General features: G+C 49.3%; 1 protein-coding gene across 2 annotated transcripts in view; it reads left to right on the top strand.

Moving 5' to 3' along the window:
* The window catches only part of NOTCH4 (notch receptor 4), a 29,460-nt gene that overhangs the window by 4,924 nt on the left and 5,259 nt on the right, over positions 1–19,277 (top strand). For both annotated transcript variants that reach the window (XM_063666070.1, XM_054493221.2), the window contains exons 9-23: positions 999–1,112; positions 1,842–1,955; positions 2,041–2,163; positions 3,746–3,905; positions 4,838–4,983; positions 5,253–5,405; positions 5,837–5,954; positions 6,179–6,266; positions 6,463–6,616; positions 8,124–8,308; positions 14,428–14,680; positions 14,935–15,047; positions 16,215–16,738; positions 17,314–17,697; positions 17,808–17,983. In XM_063666070.1, coding sequence (XP_063522140.1) covers positions 999–1,112; positions 1,842–1,955; positions 2,041–2,163; positions 3,746–3,905; positions 4,838–4,983; positions 5,253–5,405; positions 5,837–5,954; positions 6,179–6,266; positions 6,463–6,616; positions 8,124–8,308; positions 14,428–14,680; positions 14,935–15,047; positions 16,215–16,738; positions 17,314–17,697; positions 17,808–17,983 — 2,805 coding nt within the window. The remainder of the gene's footprint in view (positions 1–998; positions 1,113–1,841; positions 1,956–2,040; positions 2,164–3,745; positions 3,906–4,837; positions 4,984–5,252; positions 5,406–5,836; positions 5,955–6,178; positions 6,267–6,462; positions 6,617–8,123; positions 8,309–14,427; positions 14,681–14,934; positions 15,048–16,214; positions 16,739–17,313; positions 17,698–17,807; positions 17,984–19,277) is intronic.

Here is a 19,277-nt window from a genome sequence, read left to right as displayed (position 1 = left end):
CTCCAGGCTAGTTTTAAGGGGGAAAAGTCGCCCCAGGGAGAGAGCAACAGAGCCAACATCAAGGAGTTGAATGAAATCAGAAAGATAATCGCCAACTTTATGCCAGGTACTGTCTGAGCATCTTACAGGCATTGTCTCATCTACTTATTACAATAACCCTATGAGGTCAGCACTGCCCATTTTATAACTGAAGAAACTGAGGCACAGAGAGTTTAAGTGACTTGTCCAAGGTCACCCAGCTAGCAAGTGGCAGAGCTGAGATTCAAACCAAGGGCTTCAACAATTATAACCACTACCCCATGTTGACTTTCTAAACTGAGCAGCACCCAAAGATACTGGCTCAGGTCACCCCGCAGACAATCATAGAGAAATAAGAGAAAACGTCTCGGTAACCCAAGGGACAACATTGTAGATATCAAGGAGCTTCAGAAGCAGACTCCTCAAGCAAGAAAAGAAAGGAAGCCAAGGTCCAGAGGTTGATCCCACCTCAATTCAGGATGAAACAGTGGAGACCAGGATGAACCCAAAGCAACGGGACAAATATAGGAGCAACAAACTTCCCAGATGCACTTCAAATTCCTCCACTTTGGGATCTCTGTTCTCCCTGGCATGGAGGCCCGCCCAGGCAGAACAAGAGGCGGGACTCATTCTCCAAGCCAATTTGTTCCTATTTGTACCTTGAGGTCCTCCAGGCTGATCAGCCTGCCCTGGTGAGCCCCGCCGTCTGTATACACAGGAATGACCACAAAAAAGCCTTGCAGTCCTCCCGCAGGTCCCCAGCAAGCACCCTGTTCCCTGGCCTTTCACACCTCAAGGAGCAGGGCCACACACTGCGAAGCAGCAGGGCCTCAGGGTTCATCTTGTTCAACCCCATGCAGACAGCACCTCGGGGGAGGACCGCCTGAGCGGGGCAAGTCAGGAGCAGAGCCAATTCTAGAACACAGGTCTCCCAGACAGACCTGGCTGAGCCACAGCCCTCATGACCCCCATGTCTCCAGGCTTAGAAGGGCAACTCTGTGAGGTGGAGACCAACGAGTGTGCCTCAGCTCCCTGCCTGAACCACGCGGATTGCCATGACCTGCTCAACGGCTTCCAGTGCATCTGCCTGCCTGGTGAGTACAGATGCCTATCTGGCCACCCTCAGACCCCAAGCCTCTGAACCTGCAGAGTTCAGGCCCAGCAATCACCCAAGGCCTCTTGAAGCTCTCTCTAGCCAAGCCAAGGAGTCCTCCAAATCTGTCTTTGCTCCCCAAAATCTCTACTGTTACATCCCCAAATCTTCCCTTGCTTACTTGCCCATTCTCATCTCTGTCCTGCCAAATCACCCAAAGATCCCTCCTGCACAGCCCTCCTGCACAGCCTCTGTGTATGCATGTTGAGGTCCCAGGCTGGTCTTGGCATTCTCATCATAAACCCAGCGAAAGCTGCCCCAAGCCTTTCTTCTCCAGCCTCACCGGACACCCCTCTGTCCCCTGCTGTTATAATAACTACATTTATTCACCACTTACTCCAGGCTAGCCATTTGGCTGAGTACTTTTCAGGCATTATGTCATTTAATCTTTTTAACAGTACCATGAGGTAGGTTCTATTATTATTCCCCTTTTACACAGAACAGGAAACTGGGGCCTAGAGGGTTGACCAGCTTGCCCAAAGTCACACAGCTGGCAGGTGGCTGAGCTTCACCTTTTCTGCGTCACTCTCCTGTCACCCCACACTCACCTGCCCCAGGTGTCTTCTCTGGGAAGCTCTGCAAGTTCACCTTTCCTGGCAAAGGAAGGCGCCATGCTGTGCCTCCCTCGATGACCTTGGCCTCCTCTCCCCACCCACTTCCGCCCCACCAGGATTCGCCGGCACCCGATGTGAGGAGGATATCGACGAGTGCAGAAACTCTCCCTGTGCCAATGGTGGGCAGTGCCAGGACCAGCCTGGAGCCTTCCACTGCGAGTGTCTCCCAGGTAAACTGGGGCACACACTGTGGGGGACAGCGGGGGCAGGAGGCAGACGTCTGTGCAGGTCCCTGACCTTCCTGCTGTGCCACAGGCTTTGAAGGTACACGCTGTCAAACAGAGGTGGATGAGTGCCTGAGTGACCCATGTCCCGTTGGAGCCAGCTGCATTGATCTTCCAGGAGCCTTCTTTTGCCTCTGCCCCTCTGGTTTCACAGGTTAGCAGGGGAGGCATTGGAAAGAACTGGCAGAATATTTTATTCCATTTGGGTTGGGGCAGAGTTCATTGGTGGGTGTTTGATGGTTGGGATGTGAGAATAGAATGAGAATGGTATCCTTTAAAGTTATTTAGTGTAAAACCTGCACAATTGTACAACCATGGGGACAAGGGCAGGGGTTACCACCGTAGGGTAACATGGGCCCAATGTAAATGGTGTGATTGCGGCTTGGGAGCAGAGGATGGGACTCAAAGAAAAGGCATTCACTTGCTTATTTAGCAAGCACTTACTAAGTGCCTACTATGCCAGATACAGAGGCAAACCTGAGTAAGACGGTTGCCATCCTCATGTGACTTCAAGTCTAATACAGAGAGACCAAAATGTCTCCTGTTGATTATAGCCTACAGAGGTGCTGAGAGAAAAATGTGCAGGATGTTACAAGAGCACAGAGGATCAGCCAACCCAGACTAAAAATGGAGGAGGTAAAGGCTGAGATGAGTCTTGAAAGATAAGCAGAGGCTGGGCGTGGTGGCTCACGCCTGTAGTCCCAGAACTTTGGGAAGCTGAGGCGGGTGGATCACCCAAGATTAGGAGTTCGAGACCAGCCTGGCCAACATGGTGAAACCTCGTCTCTATTAAAAATACAAAAATTACACTTTGGGAGGCCAAGGCGGGTGGATCATGAGGTCAGGAGATCGAGACTATCCTGGCTAACATGGTGAAACCCCGTCTCAACTAAAAATACAAAAAATTAACTGGGCGTGGTGGTGGGCGCCTATAGTCCCAGCTACTCCGGAGGCTGAGGCAGGAGAATGGCGTGAACCTGGGAGGCGGAGCTTGCAGTGAGCCGAGATCGCGCCACTGCACTCCAGCCTGGGTGACAGAGCAAGACTCCATCTCAAAATATATATATATATATACAAAAATTAGCCAGGCGTGGTGGCGGGCACCTGTAATCCCAGCTACTGGGGAGGCTGAGGCAGGAGAATCGCTTGAACCCAGGAAGCAGTGGTTGTAGTGAGCCGAGATCACTCCACTGCACTCCAGCCTGGGTGACAGAGCAAGATTCCATCTCAAAAAAAAAAAAAAAGAAGAAGAAGGAAGGAAGGAAGGGAAGGAAGGGGGAAGGAAGGGAAGGAAGGGAAGGAAGGGAAGGAAGGGAAGGAAAGGAAGGAAAGAAGGAAAGAAGGAAATAAGGAAAAAGAGAAAGAAAGAAAGATGGATGGGCAGGAGTTTGTCTAAATAGAGTGCCAGATAGCGTGTTTTAGCTGGAGATAACTGCATGTGCAAAGACACAGATGGAAGAAAAGCCCACCCCATTTAAGGAACTATAAGAAAGCCAGAGTTAAGGGTACAGCAAGGCAAAGATGAGAAACGCAGCTGTTGTACAAATGTCATGTCCTGCAGGACTCTGCGTATCATTCTGAGAAAGTTAAACAATATCTTAAAGGCAATAGGGACTCATTGAAGGACAGGTTCATGGGTTCATGGGGAGTGAGTAAGGCAAGCATAAGAAGTGGCTTTTGGCCCAATGAAGGACGTGGAGGAGCTGTTTTCTTTTTGACCCATCTTCCCACCCCAGGCCAGCTCTGTGAGGTTCCCCTGTGTGCTCCCAACCTGTGCCAGCCCAAGCAGATATGTAAGGACCAGAAAGACAAGGCCAACTGCCTCTGTCCTGATGGAAGCCCTGGCTGTGCCCCACCTGAGGACAATTGCACCTGCCACCATGGGCACTGCCAGAGGTAACATCTTCCAGGCCCTCCCCATCTGCCCCCTCCTTTGGGCTCCCTTCACTAGGATAGGAGAAGACAGCCAGTGAGATGTAGGTCTGTGAGAAATGACCAATGGGGAAAAGGAAGGAGATGGCAAAGTTCTTAGGGCAAGGCAGTGGGAGGGCTCAACTGGTAAGTGTTATCCAAGGAGAAGAGAGTGCACAAAAACTGGGGGAAACAGAGGACCAGGGGGTCAGAGCAGAAAGAAGAGCATTAAATCCCAGGGCGAATTAATCATTCATTAGAAAAATATCTGCTGAGGCCAGCCGCAGTGCTGATTACAGTCTCATGCCGGTAATCCCAGCACTTTGGGAGGCCGAGGTGGGCGGATCACCTGAGATCAGCAGTTCAACACCAGCCTGGCCAACACGGTGAAACCCTGTAGCTACTAAAAGTACAAAAATTAGCTGGGCATGGTGGCACCCCTGTAATCCCAGCTATTTGGGAGGCTGAAGCCGAAGGATCGCTTGAACCCAAGAGGCGGAGGTTGCAGTGAGCCAAGATCATGCCACTGCACTCCAGCCTGAGTGACAGAGCAAGAATCCGTCTCAAAAAAAAAAAAAATCTGCTGAGCACCTACTTTGTGTGGCTACTGTTCCAGGCCCTGGGGGAAACACAAAGCAAAAGAGATAAACCAACTACTCTCATGGAGCTTTCATTCTAAAGAAAGACAGAAAATAAGCAAGTCACAGAAAGAATATATATATATACATGCATATATCTAGTTGGAGAAAATGAGCAGGTATTGGGGAGCATGGGAGCAGTGCTGAGAGCAAAGTCACTGAAGAAAGAGGCCAGAATCTCGGCCAAAAGAAGAGGAAGTCAAAGGGGTCCAGGCAGCAGGGAGGGGAACAGACGCAGTAGGAGAAGAGAAAAACCCTCCCCTTTCTCTTTACAACCAGATCCTCATGTGTGTGTGATGTGGGTTGGACGGGGCCAGAGTGTGAGGCAGAGCTAGGGAGCTGCATCTCTGCACCCTGTGCCCATGGGGGGACCTGCTACCCCCAGCCCTCTGGCTACAACTGTACCTGCCCTACAGGCTACACAGGTGAGACCCTCCCTAAACCATATACACCCTGTGCTGGTCACCCCCTAAGTCAAGGGTAAGGCAGGTGACCACGGGTCCTGAGTTTCAGTCACCACTAAGGAGAACTGGGCTGCAGGGGACACGGGTGATGTGTGGGAGGTAGTGAGAAAGGAGGTTGATGGGAGAGAATAATAGGGTTGGGGATGAGGAAGGGAAGGAAAAGGAAAGAGGAGGATAGTGGAGGGAGGGAAGGAGGACACCCTTTCTCAGCCCCCACCTGTTTCCTTCAGGGCCCACCTGTAGTGAGGAGACGACAGCTTGTCACTCAGGGCCATGTCTCAATGGCGGCTCCTGCAACCCTAGCCCTGGAGGCTACTACTGCACCTGCCCTCCAAGCCACACAGGGCCCCAGTGCCAAACCAGCACTGACTACTGTGGGTCTGGTGAGTGCCCACCGTGCCATGGGGCTGGGAGCTACAGGAGAATGGAGGAACTGGGGAGGGTATGCTTGTGTCATTTTTTTTAAACTTAAGTGGACAGACCAGCCTGGGAAACATAATGAAACTCCATCTCTAAATTAGCTGGGCACACAGTGGCTAAGGCCTGTAGTCTCAGATAATCGGGAGGCTGAGGTGGGAGGATGACTTGAGCCCAGAAGGTTGAGGCTGCAGTGAGCTGTGATGGCACCACTGCCTGGGTAACAGAGCAAGACCGTATCTAAAATAAAATAAAAATCATATAAATAAAAATTAATTGGATGGCAGTGAGCTGTCGTTTTGATGGTGGGGGGTGTATGTCCTATGTACAGTGTGACTGAGGTCACAGGCCAGGTTACAGGCAAGGAACCTAAACCCTCACAGCCTCTTCTCTCCAGCCCCGTGCTTCAATGGGGGTACCTGTGTGAACAGGCCTGGCACCTTCTCCTGCCTCTGTGCCACGGGCTTCCAGGGCCCGCGCTGTGAGGGAAAGATCCACCCCAGCTGTGCAGACAGGTGAGCAGGGCCCAAAGACCCCTAGAAGGGAGAAAGCCCTCAGCCTTCCCACCCCTCCTCTCATCTCCCCTTGGGCTCCAGGCTGCCTCCCACCCCACACCCCTCGTTCCACCTTCCCTCCTGGCTTGCCACCTCCCTGTGGTTGCCTCCCGACAACATCACACACTACCTTCCCCTTGTTTCCCGAACTTCTTCCTATCATGCCCTGTCTCTGTCTTGTTCAGCCCCTGTAGGAATACGGCAACCTGCCAGGACAGCCCCCAGGGTCCCCGCTGCCTCTGCCCCACTGGCTACACCGGAGGCAGCTGCCAGGTGAGGGCCATTGAAGCCAGGCGTGCTGAGGAGGGAAGTGGCTGGGAGGGAAACCAGGGAGGGTCACCTGGTCCCAGACCATTCAGGAGAGGGTTTTTGAAGTAAGGGATTTTGAGGAGTTGGAGTGGGCAGAGGACCATCTCTGGGCTGGAAATCTGATGCTGTGTCCTGCCTCACACTCCCTCCCACCCCTCAGACTCTGATGGACTTATGTGCCCAGAAGCCCTGCCCACGCAATTCCCACTGCCTCCAGACTGGGCCCTCCTTCCACTGCTTGTGCCTCCAGGGATGGACCGGGCCTCTCTGCAACCTTCCACTGTCCTCCTGCCAGAAGGCTGCGCTGAGCCAAGGTAACCAACGCCAGCGCTGACTGGAGAGCAAATGAAGAAAATATGGGTGTTCTCACCTGCCCCGTTCCTGCGGGCTTCCACACAGCCTTTGGCCAAAACAACCACCTGAGAATCAAAACCACACAGACAAATCAGTTCTTGATTGCACAGGTGTTGAACTGTGCAATCAGAGAAGCCTAACACAATTCCTATTACCTCATTTAACACAATTCAAGCAACACCAATCAGCCCATTCCACAGGATTCCAGTTTAACCCAACCATGAGGGACATGACTCAACGTGGAGCAACTCAACTCTGTCCTGATCATCATAACCCAGGCAGAGTGGAGCACACTTAATCCAGCTACACTCAACGCATTTCACCCCACCCCACTCACTTCAATGTCACGCCACGCTCTTTGTAAAAGAACACTAAAATAAGGTTTGATATGAGAAGAGCTCGGGAAAGAGATTATGATGGAGTTAAGGGATAGCTGATGGGAATTACAGGGAGAGAACATTAAAGGAATGCAGAACTCAGGGGACAGACTTAAGCCACATGTCCTCACCTGAGGCATACCTTGAATTATTTCTTGCTCAAGCCTTGTTTTAAGCTAAGAAAACAGTTGCTTTAACATTATGATAAGCTTTAGAGGTATGTCTCCAATATTCTGGCAGAAAGGGTGAGGAGAGAGGTAAAACCCGATGTTCTAATTTCTTCAGTGCCAGGAGTTATTAACTCCTTGGGCCCAGACCAGTCTCTACCCAGGAATGTTAATGGTCCCCAAGGTAAAGGCCTCTACACCCAGAGATTGGGCCCTGAATATACCCTTCCTCCTCCCTACTTACCTTATTTTTTTTTTTTTTTTTTGAGATGGAGTCCCAGTCTGTCACCCAGGGTGGAGTGCAGTGGCACAATCTCGGCTCACTGCAACCGCCACCTCCTAGGTTCAAGTGATTCTCCTGCCTCAGCTTCCCAAGTAGCTGGGATTCGTGTGCCCCCATGCCCAGCTAATTTTTTTTTTTTTTTTTTTTTTGTATTTTTAGTAGAGATGGGGTTTCATCATGTTGGCCAGACTGGTCTCGAACTCCTAACCTCAGTGATCCACCCACCTCTGCCTCCCAAAGTGCTGGGATCACAGGTGTAAGCCACCGTGCTCGGCCACATCCCCACTTACCGTTTTTGTCTGTTTGTTTGTTTGTTTCAGATGGAGTCTTGCCCTGTAGCCCAGGCTGGAGTGTAATGGCATGATTTCGGCTCACTACAACCTGTGCCGCCCAGGTTCAAGTGATTCTCCTGCCTCAGCCTCCCAAGTAGCTGGGATTACAGGCGCCTGCCACAACGCCCGACCAATTTTTTGTATTTTTAGTAGAGACGGGGTTTCACCATGTTTGCCAGGCTGGTCTCAAACTCCTGACCTGGTGATCTACCTGCCTCGGCCTCCCAAAGTGCTGGGATTACAGGTGTGAGCCACGGCGCCCGGCCCCACACTTATCTTTGTATATCCCTGTTTGTCTCTCTCCCCAGGCATAGACGTCTCTTCGCTTTGCCACAATGGAGGCCTCTGTGTCGACAGCGGCCCCTCCTATTTCTGCCACTGCCCCCCTGGATTCCAAGGCAGCCTGTGCCAGGATCATGTGAACCCATGTGAGTCCAGGCCTTGCCAGAACGGGGCCACCTGCATGGCCCAGCCCAGTGGGTATCTCTGCCAGGTGAGAGGGTCTGCAGGAGAAGGGGGAGGAAAGACAAGGGTGGGCTGGATGGGAGAGATAGTAGTGATTGAGGGAAGACCTAATGTATCCATTTCTCGTTCCTTTTTTTTTAACTCCACACACCCAACTAACCACGAAGTCATGCCACTTTATCTCCTGAAGTCTTTTCAAGTCTGTGCTTTTACCTTCGCCCTTTGTCCCACTGCCTGAGTCCTGACCTTTGTTGTGTTCCAGGTAACAAAGGTCAGAACTCACCTTTGATGCAAGCATCAGCCTCCTAACTATAGTCCCTGCCTCCACACTTGTCCTTCTATAGGTTCAGCCTTTACCCCGTGGCCACAGTGCTCTACTGAAAATGGCCAGTTGACCTGTCTCCCCTGCTGAACCTTCAGCGCCTGCCCGCCTCATTCAGAATAAAGTCCAAGGCCTGCATGACCCAGCCCTGCCTGCCTCTCAGGCCTCAGCTCTCCCCATCCCACCCTTCTACTCTCTGCTCCTGCAACACAAAACTGCTGCTGACTTTGCCACGTACCCCATACTGATTCTTGCCTCTCAGCCTTTATCCCTGCTATTGACACTACCTGGAATGGCCTTCCCAACCCCTCTTCCACGGGCTGGTGTTCAGGAGGCACCTTCCTCAGGAAGATGTCCCTAACTTCTCCCCAGGCTGGATTAGGGCCTCTTCTTCGTGGTCCAGGTCACTAAGCCAGGAGAGGCAAAGCTGGCATTCAAGTCTAAGCAGCCTATTAATATGCTCAGAACCACAACTTTTTTGTGTGTGTGGTTGCCATTTTATTTTCTTTTGTTATTGACAAACGGTAGTCGTACATATCTACGGGGTACATGTGAGTTTTTTGGTTTTTTTTTTTTTCGTTTTTGGAGACAGAGTCGCTCTATCCCCCAGGCTGAAGTGCAGTGGCACGATCTTGGCTCACCAAAACCCCCGCCTCCCAGGTTCAAGCAGTCCTCATGTCTCAGCCTCCTGAGTAGCTGGTATTACAGGCACGCGCCACCATGCCTGGCTAATTTTTGTATTTTTAGTAGAGATGGGGTTTCATCATGTTGGGCAGGCTGGTCTCAGAACTCCTGACCTCAGGTGATCCACCCGCTCAGCCTGCCAAAGTGATAAGATTACAGGTATAAGCCACCGCACCTGGCCACATGTGATATTTTGATACATGCATACAATGTATCATGATCAAATCAGGGTAATTGGGATATCTATCATCTCAAACATTTATCATTTCTTTGTGTTGGGAACATTTCAAATCTTCTAGTTATTTTGAAATACAAATTGTTAACTATCATCATCCTTCTCTGCTATCCAACACTAGAACTTATTCCTTCTATATGACCATAATTTCGTATCCATTAACCAACCTCTCTTCATCTCCCCCTCCCTGCTACCCTTTCTAACCTCTAGTAACCATCATTCTACTCTACTTCCATGAGACTAAGTTTTTAGCTCCCACATATGAGTGAGGAGCAATATTAGACATGCAATAGGAGGCTGATGCAAGTATCTACCTGGAATGCAAGAAAGGTCAGGACTAACTAAGGCAGTGGCACAAAGGTGAAGGTGAGAGACATGCAATATTTGCCTTTCCGTGCCTGGCTTATTTCACTTAACATAATGTCCTTCAGTTTCATCCATGTTGCTGAAAATGATAGGATTTCATTCTTTTTCTGGCTGAATAATATTCCATTGTGTATATATGCCACAGTTTCTTTTTTCCATTCATTTGTTGATGGCACTTCAGTTAATTCTATATGTTAGCTATTGTGAACAGTGCTGCAATAAATATGGAGATGCAGATATCTCTTCAAGATACTGATTCCCTTTGGATATGTAATCAACAGCAGATTGATCATACAGTAGAACTATTGATCATACAGTAGAACTATTGAACAACAGTAGATCTATTTTTAATTTTTGAGAAACTTCCATGCTTTTCTCCGTACTGGCTGTGTTAGTTTACATTCCCACCAACAGTGTATGAGGCTTCCCTTTTCTCTGCATCCTTGCCAGCATCTGCTATTTTTTGTATTTTTTTTTTCCTTTTTTGATCCAGCTCTGTTGCCCAGGCTGGATCACAGTGACTTGATCTCAGCTCACTGCAACCTCTGCCTCCCAGATTCAAGCGATTCTTGTGCTTCAGCCTCCCAAGTAGCTGGGATCACAGGCATGGACCACCATGCTTGGCTAATTTTTTGTATTTTTAGTAGAGATGGGGTTTCACCATGTTGGTCAGGATGGTCTCCAACTCCTGACCTCAAGTGATCTTCCCGCCTCAACCTCTGAAAGTGCTGGGATTACAGGCATGAGCCACCACACTTGGCCCTTGTCTTTTCAATAATAGCCACTTTAACTGGTGTGAGATGATATCTCATTATGGTTTTGATTTACATTTCCCTGATTTGCATCCATATACCTGTTGGCCATTTGTATGTCTTCTTTTGAGAAATGTCTGTTCAGATCATTTGCCCATTTTTTAAACCACATTATTTGTCGGTGGTGGTAGTGGTGGTGTTTGCTGTTGAGTTCCTTATACATTCTGATCATTAATCCCTTGTCAGATAGATAGTTTGCAAATATTTTCTTCTATTCTGTAGGTTGCCTCTTCACTCTGTTAATTGTTTCCTTTGCTGCACGGACACTTTTTAGCTTGATGTAATCACATTTGTCTATTGTTGCTCTTGTTGCCTGTGCTGTTGAGGTCTTACCCAAAAAACTTTTGCCCAGACCAATGTCTTGAAGCATTTCCCAAATGATTTTTTTTTTTTTTGAGACGGAGTCTCGCACCTTCGCCTGGGCTGGAGTGCAGTGGCGCAAATTTGGCTCACTGCAACCTCTGCCTCCCAGGTTCCAGCGATTCTCCTGCCTTAGCCTCCCAAGTAGCTAGAATTATAGGCGCCCACCACCACGCCCAGCTATTTTTTTGTATTTTTAGTAGAGACAGGGTTTCACCATGTTGGCCAGGCTGGTCTCAAACTCCTGACCTTGTGTTTGAGGATTACAGGCATGACCCACTGTGCCTTGCCAATTTTTTTTTTTAGTGGCTTCATAGTTTCCAGTTGTACATGTAAGGCTTTAATCTATTTTGTATATGATGACGGATAGAGGTTTAGTTTCTTTTTTTTTTGAGATGGAGTCTCGCTCTGTTGCCCAGTTGCCCAGTCTGGAGTGCAGTGGTATGATCTCAGCTCACTGCAACCTCTGCCTCTCAGGTTCAAGTGATTCTCCTGCCTCAGCCTCCTGAGTAGCTGGAACTACAGGTGCACGCCACTACACCCGGCTAATTTTTGTAATTTTAGTAGAGGTGGGGTTTCACCATATTGGTCAGGCTGGTCTCAAACTCCTGACCTCAGGTGATCCACCCGCCTCTGCCTCCCAAAGTGCTGGGATTACAGGCGTGAGCCACCACACCCGGCCTAGGTTTAGTTTCTTCTGCATATGGATATCCAGTTTTCCCAGCACCATTTATTGAAGAGAGTGTCCTTTCCCCAATGTGTGTACTTGGTGCCTTTGTTGAAAGTAAGTTGGCTGGCCGGGAGTGGTGGCTCATGCCTGTAATCCCAGCACTTTGGGAGGCCAAGGTGGGCAGATCACAAGGTCAGGAGTTTGAAACCAGCCTGACCAACATAGTGAAACCCCCATCTCTACTAAAAATACAAAAATTAGCCAGGCTTGGTGGCGTGCACCTGTAATCCCAGCTACTCAGGAGGCTGAGGCAGGAGAATCGCTTGAACCCAGGAGGTGGAGGTTGCAGTAAGCCAGATTGTGCCATTGCACTCCAGCCTGGGCAACAGAGCAAGACTCCATCTCAAAAAAAAAAAAAAAAAAGAAAAAGAAAGAAAAGAAAAGAAAAAAGAAAGTAAGTTGGCTGCAAATGTTTGGACTTGTTTTTCTGGGCTCTCTATTCCATTCCATTGGTCTATGTGTCTGTTTTTTATGCCAGCACCATGCTGTTTTGGTTACTATAGCTTTATAGTATATTTTGAAGTTAGGTAGTGTGGTGCCTCTAGTTTTGTTCTTTTTGCTCAGGACTGCTTTGGCTATTTGGGTCTTTTACAGTTCAGATAAATTTTAGGGTTGTTTTTCCTATTTCTGTAAAGAATATCATTGGTCTTTTCATAGGGGTTGCATGACTCTGTAGACTACTTTGGTAAGCACAGACATTTTAACAGTATTCATTCTTCCAATCCATGAACACAGGGTATCTTTCCATTTTTTTGTGTCCCCTTCAATTTATTTCATCAATGTTTTATAGCTGTCATTGCAGTACTCTTTCATTTCTTTGGTTAAATTTGTTTGTTTTTATTTTTTGTAACTATTATAAATGGGATTGCTTTCTTGATTTCTTTTTCAGATTATTTGCTGTTAGTGTATAGAAATGCTACTACTTTTTCTACACTGATTTTGTATCCTACAGCTTTACTGAATTTGTTTATAACCAATGTTTCCTTTGGGTTTTTCCAAATACAGGACTATGTCATCTGTGAACATAGATAATTTGATTTCTTCCTTTGCAATTTGGATAACCTTTATTTCTTTCTCCTGCCTAATTGCTCTGGCCAGGACTTCCAGTATTACCTTGAATAAAAATAGTGAAAGTGAGCATCCTTGTCTTGTTCCAGATCTTAGAGGAAAGGCCTTCAAATTTTCCCCATTCAATATGATGTTGGCTGTGGGTTTGTCATATATGGCCTTTATTATTTTGAGATATAGAACCACAACTGTTTTGTTGTTTTTTTGTTTTTTTTGTTTGTTTGTTTGTTTGTTTGAGACAGAGTCTTGCTGTGTCACTCAGGCTGGAGTGTAGTGGTGCAATCTCAGCTCACTGCAACCTCTACCTCCCAGGCTCAAGCAATTCACCTGCCTCAGCCTCCTCAGTAGCTGGGATTACAGGTGCCTGCCACCACACCTAGCTAATTTTTTTTTTTTTTTTTGTATTTTTAGTAGAGATGGGGTTTTACCATGTTGGCCAGCCTGGTCTCAAACTCCTGACCTCAAGTGATCCACCCGCCTTGACCTCCCAAACTGCTGGGATTATAGGCGTGAGCCACCGTGCCCGGCCAGAACCACAACTTTTGATAGAAGGCTCAAGACAGATCCCCTAACCTACCCTCTTTTTTCACTTTTTTATTTTATTTTTTAACCTTTTATTATGAACATTTTCAAACATAAACGAAAGCAGTATACTAATCAGTAGTAAACCTCTGGGCACCCATTACTCAGCTTTACTTCTTCTTTTATGAAGCTCCCTCCTCCAAAACACCCCCATCACCTGTTCCTTCCAGCTCTCTGACCACTCCTTGGATTCTTTGTGAATTCCCTTTTCTCTCTTTGAAGCCTGTCTTCCTGGTACTCTACTCTTGCACACTCTCCTTCCTCTTGCAAGAAGCCAGCACGTGGTACAGATCTTGCCAATTACCCTTCTCTCACTAGCTGAGTGGCATGAAGAAGCAGAAAATGGTTAAGAGCATTGGTTATGGAGTCACAGACCTTCATTGATTCCCAGCTCTGCCACCTATAGCTATTTGACTTGCACAAGTCACTAACCTTTCAGAGACTCAGCTTCCTTACGTGCAAAGTAAAAATCGAATGAGATAACCCAAATAAAATGTCATTAGGGGGATTTTTAGGTTATGTATATAAATCATGCAATAAATGCTAGCCATTTCTTTCCTCTGGTTGACTGAGAGCTTCCGGGAAATAGGAATGGGTTCTGACTTTCTTTGTATTCCTAGTGCCTAAAACGGTGCCTGACACAAAGTAGGCATTCAATAGATGGTTATGAATCAATAAAGTATGAGAGAGCCTGGTGGGTATTTAGCAGGGGAGGAAGGTTTTACCAAAAATGGTGCTGTGTTTGGTGGCAGTGTGTCATAGAGATTGTTTGGGACTGGGGAAGGTTGAGTTGTGTGTCGCTGAACAATTGTGTCTCATGGGGAGTTGAGATAGAAGGGTTGTGACACATGGCCATGATGGATGGTGAGTTGAGTGATGCTGTTCAGCTGGAAGGTGGAGGACTGGACACACTATCTTGAGCTGGGTCCCTTGTAGTGCTGGGTTGGGCTCATCCACTGGTTTCCTGTCTAACCCTCTTTGTCTGCAGTGTGCCCCAGGCTACGATGGACAGAACTGCTCAAAGGAACTCGATGCTTGTCAGTCCCAACCCTGTCACAACCATGGCACCTGTACTCCCAAACCTGGAGGCTTCCACTGTGCCTGCCCTCCAGGCTTTGTGGGGCTACGCTGTGAGGGAGACGTGGACGAGTGTCTAGACCAGCCCTGCCACCCCACAGGCACTGCAGCCTGCCACTCTCTGGCCAATGCCTTCTACTGCCAGTGTCTGCCTGGACACACAGGTGAGGCCCCAAGTAAAGGGGCACAAGTGTGTCTGGAGCACAGCCAAGCAGACCATGGAGAGCCAGATAGTCTCCACCCATGCAGCAGCCGTCACCTGGTCCATCCCCTGCCTCCACGCCCACCCCCGCCCAGAAAAGATGCCCCAGGATCCCTTCACCTGCACATCCAGCACTGGGCCAACATCCAGGAATGAGCTAGGACGGAGGCAGTGACTGATGCAGTGTGTGACGTCTAATCTCCCCCACAATTACAGGCCAATGGTGTGAGGTGGAGATAGACCCCTGCCACAGCCAACCCTGCTTTCATGGAGGGACCTGTGAGGCCACAGCAGGATCACCCCTGGGTTTCATCTGCCACTGCCCCAAGGCAAGTGACCACAAATCTGCCTTCTCTGTTGCTCCCTATGCTGACAAAAGGCAAGAATACCTCAATTGGAATCCCAGAAGGGGCTGTGGGTGAGCACTGATGTGGAAATTATTGGAAAAAGCCATGCCAAGTTCACAGTGGCAAGTGTCGCTCAGAAGCAGTCAAAGGAAAGGCAGGATCAGTTGATAGCGTGAATGGAATTTTCAAAAATCACAGGCGTTGCCTAAGGGAAGGTCAGGAGCTCCCCAAGCTCAAGCTGTGTGGTGGGTGGCCTCAGATAGGTTATTTTAACTCTGTGTGTGTTTGTGTATGTATTTATGGACCTCAGATGCATGGAATTAGACTAATCTTAAGCTTTGGTTCCTGATATACTGACATTGGTTTATGCCTGGTCTTCTTTTATTTTATTATTCTAACAATGTAACACCCATGAACCTAACCCAAGAATTTCAATATTAATAATAACTTACAACTACTTAAGTCCTCCTCCTGTATCCTATTCCCTCTCCAGAGGAAGACATATAATCCTATTTCTAAGGAGTAAGATAATAATATAATAGCCGGCCAGGCACAGTGGCTCACGCCTGTAATCCCAGCACTTTGGGAGGCCGAGGCAGCCGGATCACCTGAGGTCGGGCATTCGAGACCAGCCTGACAAACATGGAGAAACCCTGTCTCTACTAAAAATACAAATTAGCTGGGCGTGGTGGTGCATGGCTGTAATCCCAGCTATTGGGGAGGTTGAGGCAGAAGAATTGCTTGAACCCGGGAGGCAGAGGTCGCAATGAGCCGAGATTGCACCATTGCACTCCAGCCTGGACAACAAGAGCGAAACTCTGTCTCAAAAAAAAATAATAATAATAATATAATAGAATTCTATTAACTGTTTAGTCTTCTAGGACTTGCACTGTAATGCCACAGTCCATCAGGTTGTTGCACACAGCTGTGCTTCATCCATTTTCAACAGAATGTAATATGTCATTGTGTGAAATTACCATAGGACATGGTTTCAACATCCACAAAATGATTAACTTGATGCTCTCTGAGGCGCCTTTTAGATATGAGAATCTAGGACCCTCTGCACCGTCTTAACCCAAGAGTTTGCTTGATGGGGAGTGGGAAGAATAATGCAAGTTCCATCTCCAATATCTCCCCTCCCCTCCACAGGGTTTTGAAGGCCCCACCTGCAGCCACAGGGCCCCTTCCTGCGGCCTCCATCACTGCCACCACGGAGGCCTGTGTCTGCCCTCCCCTAAGCCAGGCTTCCCACCACGCTGTGCCTGCCTCAGTGGCTATGGGGGTCCTGACTGCCTGACCCCACCAGCTCCTAAAGGCTGTGGCCCTCCCTCCCCATGCCTATACAATGGCAGCTGCTCAGAGACCACAGGCTTGGGGGGCCCAGGCTTTCGATGCTCGTGCCCTCACAGCTCTCCAGGGCCCCGGTGTCAGAAACCCGGAGCCAAGGGGTGTGAGGGCAGAAGTGGAGATGGGGCCTGTGATGCTGGCTGCAGTGGCCCAGAAGGAAACTGGGATGGAGGGGACTGCTCTCTGGGAGTCCCAGACCCCTGGAAGGGCTGCCCCTCCCACTCTCGGTGCTGGCTTCTCTTCCGGGACGGGCAGTGCCACCCGCAGTGTGACTCTGAAGAGTGTCTGTTTGATGGCTACGACTGTGAGACCCCTCCAGCCTGCACGTGAGCCTGAAATCCACTGGATCCGGGGAAGGAGAGGGGTGGGTAAGAGGAGGAGGAAGGATGTAGATGGCTCTGGGTTACAGTGTGGCCACAGCCTCGGGCTCCGGGGAGTTTCCACCCTAATAACCATCACTAAACAGGGGTCGAAGACTCTGGACTCCAACCTAGGCTAATGAGGTGGCATCAATATTTAACATGGGGCGTGGCCTTTGGGCTCCTCTCTGAGAGTTGTAGGAACTCAGGCCTCAAGCCTCCTTCCCTAAGCCTTGCTGCCATGGAGTATTTCCCCTAGCGGTCAGCACCTCACAGAGGGAAAAGGGCCCTGGACTCTCCTTCAGAAACAGAGGAGAGCTTGGGAGGGTACAGAGAGGGGACAGTCTAGGGAGACAGGGGTGTTAGCAGACATTGGGGCGTCTGGACTACCATCCAGGACTTGACTAAGCTCATTGCTCCACAGCTGCCCCCACTTAGCAACCAAAGCCCTAAAGGGCACAAAATATGGGGAATTCTCTCTAGGGTGAAGAAAAGAGTCAGGTTTTAGGGAGGTCCTGAGTCCCCCTCTCCTTACCCCACAGTCCAGCCTATGACCAGTACTGCCACGATCACTTCCACAACGGGCACTGTGAGAAAGGCTGCAACACTGCAGAGTGTGGCTGGGATGGAGGTGACTGCAGGCCTGAAGATGGGGACCCAGAGTGGGGGCCCTCCCTGGCCCTACTGGTGGTACTGAGCCCCCCAGCCCTAGACCAGCAGCTGTTTGCCCTGGCCCGGGTGCTGTCCCTGACTCTGAGGGTAGGACTCTGGGTAAGGAAGGATCGTGACGGCAGGGACATGGTGTACCCCTATCCTGGGGCCCGGGCTGAAGAAAAGCTAGGAGGAACTCGGGACCCCACCTATCAGGAGAGAGCAGCTCCTCAAACGCAGCCCCTGGGCAAGGAGACCGACTCCCTCAGTGCTGGGTAAGAAGCTAGGTGGAGGGAAGGGCCAGACACCAGTTTTTTTAAGAGGGCAGAGGGAGGAAAGGGAGCCAGGGACCAACACAGAGGTCTCTGAGGTGCCTCCTCTACAGGTTTGTGGTGGTAATGGGTGTGGATTTGTCCCGCTGTGGCCCTGACCACCCGGCATCCCGCTGTCCCTGGGACCCTGGGCTTCTACTCCGCTTCCTTGCTGCGATGGCTGCAGTGGGAGCCCTGGAGCCCCTGCTGCCTGGACCACTGCTGGCTGTCCACCCTCATGCAGGGACCGGTAGGTGACCCCTTGCCACTTTCTCTGACCTCTGTTCCCAGGCCAGCTCTCATGCTAGCAACAAGCAATGGAGGCTGAATCAAACAGGACAGCTGAGACTGAAAATGTTCTTTGTGGGGACTTACTTTCCCTAACCTCGCTTTCTCTAACTGAATCTCCCACTGGCCCATTTGTTCTACAGTCTCCTTCCTTATTTCCCTAAGCACATTATCCTAACCTCTGTCATAGCCCTCCAACAAAGGGATGGTCTATCTTCTCTACCAGACTGAGAATATCTAATCGTCTTTGTATCAGACAACTCATAGTACGTGAAAGAATAATAGGCCAGGCGCAGTGGCTCATGCCTATAATCCCAGCACATTGGGAGACCAAGGCAGGCGGACCACGAGGTCAGGAGATTGAGACCATCCTGGCTAACGCGGTGAAACCCCGCCTCTACTAAAAATACAAAAAATTAGCCGGGTGTGGTGGCGGGCGCCTGTAGTCCCAGCTACTCAGGAGGCTGAGGCAGAAGAATGGCGTGAACCCAGGAGGTGGAGCTTGCAGTGAGCCAAGATCGCACCACTGCACTCCAGCCTGGGCGACAGAGCGAGACTCCATCTCAAAAAATAATAATAATAATAATAACTGCTATATCGTACTTTGTGCCTTACTCTAAGCATTTTACATTGTTACCTCATTTAATCCTCCCCCACAACCCCATGAGGCATGTACTACTGGTTGAGTATCCCTTATCTGAAATGCTTGGGAACAAGCGTTTCAGATTTTGGATTTTTTATTTTGGAATGTTTGCATTATACTTACTGGTTCAGCATCCCTAATACAACATCCAAATGCTACAATGAGCATTTCCTTTGAGCGTTATGTTGGTACTCTAAAAGTTTCAGGCTTTGGAACATTTCAGATTTGGGATTGGGATTATGGATACTCAGCCTTTTTGTGTGTTTTTGTTTTCTGAGACAGTCTCACTCTGTCACCCATACTGGAGTACAGTGACGCCATCTCAGCTCACTGCAACCTCCGCCTCCCGGGTTTAAGCAATTCTCTTGCCTCAGACTCCTGAGTAGCTGGAATTACAATGGCATGCCACCATGCCCTGCTAATTTTTTTTTTCGTTTTTTGTTTTTTGTTTTGTTTTGTTTTGTTTTGTTTGAGACAGAGTCTCGCCTTGTCGCCCAGGCTGGAGTGCAGTGGCGTGATCTCGGCTCACTGCAAGCTCCACCTCCCGAGTTCACGCCATTCTCCTGCCTCAGCCTCCCAAGTAGCTGGGACTACAGGCGCCTGCCACCACACC

This window comes from Pongo pygmaeus, chromosome 5 (assembly GCF_028885625.2).
Source record: "Pongo pygmaeus isolate AG05252 chromosome 5, NHGRI_mPonPyg2-v2.0_pri, whole genome shotgun sequence".
Taxonomy (NCBI): domain Eukaryota; kingdom Metazoa; phylum Chordata; class Mammalia; order Primates; family Hominidae; genus Pongo; species Pongo pygmaeus.
The sequence above is the reverse complement of the archived record's forward strand: the minus strand, read 5'-3'. Positions and strand labels throughout refer to the sequence as shown.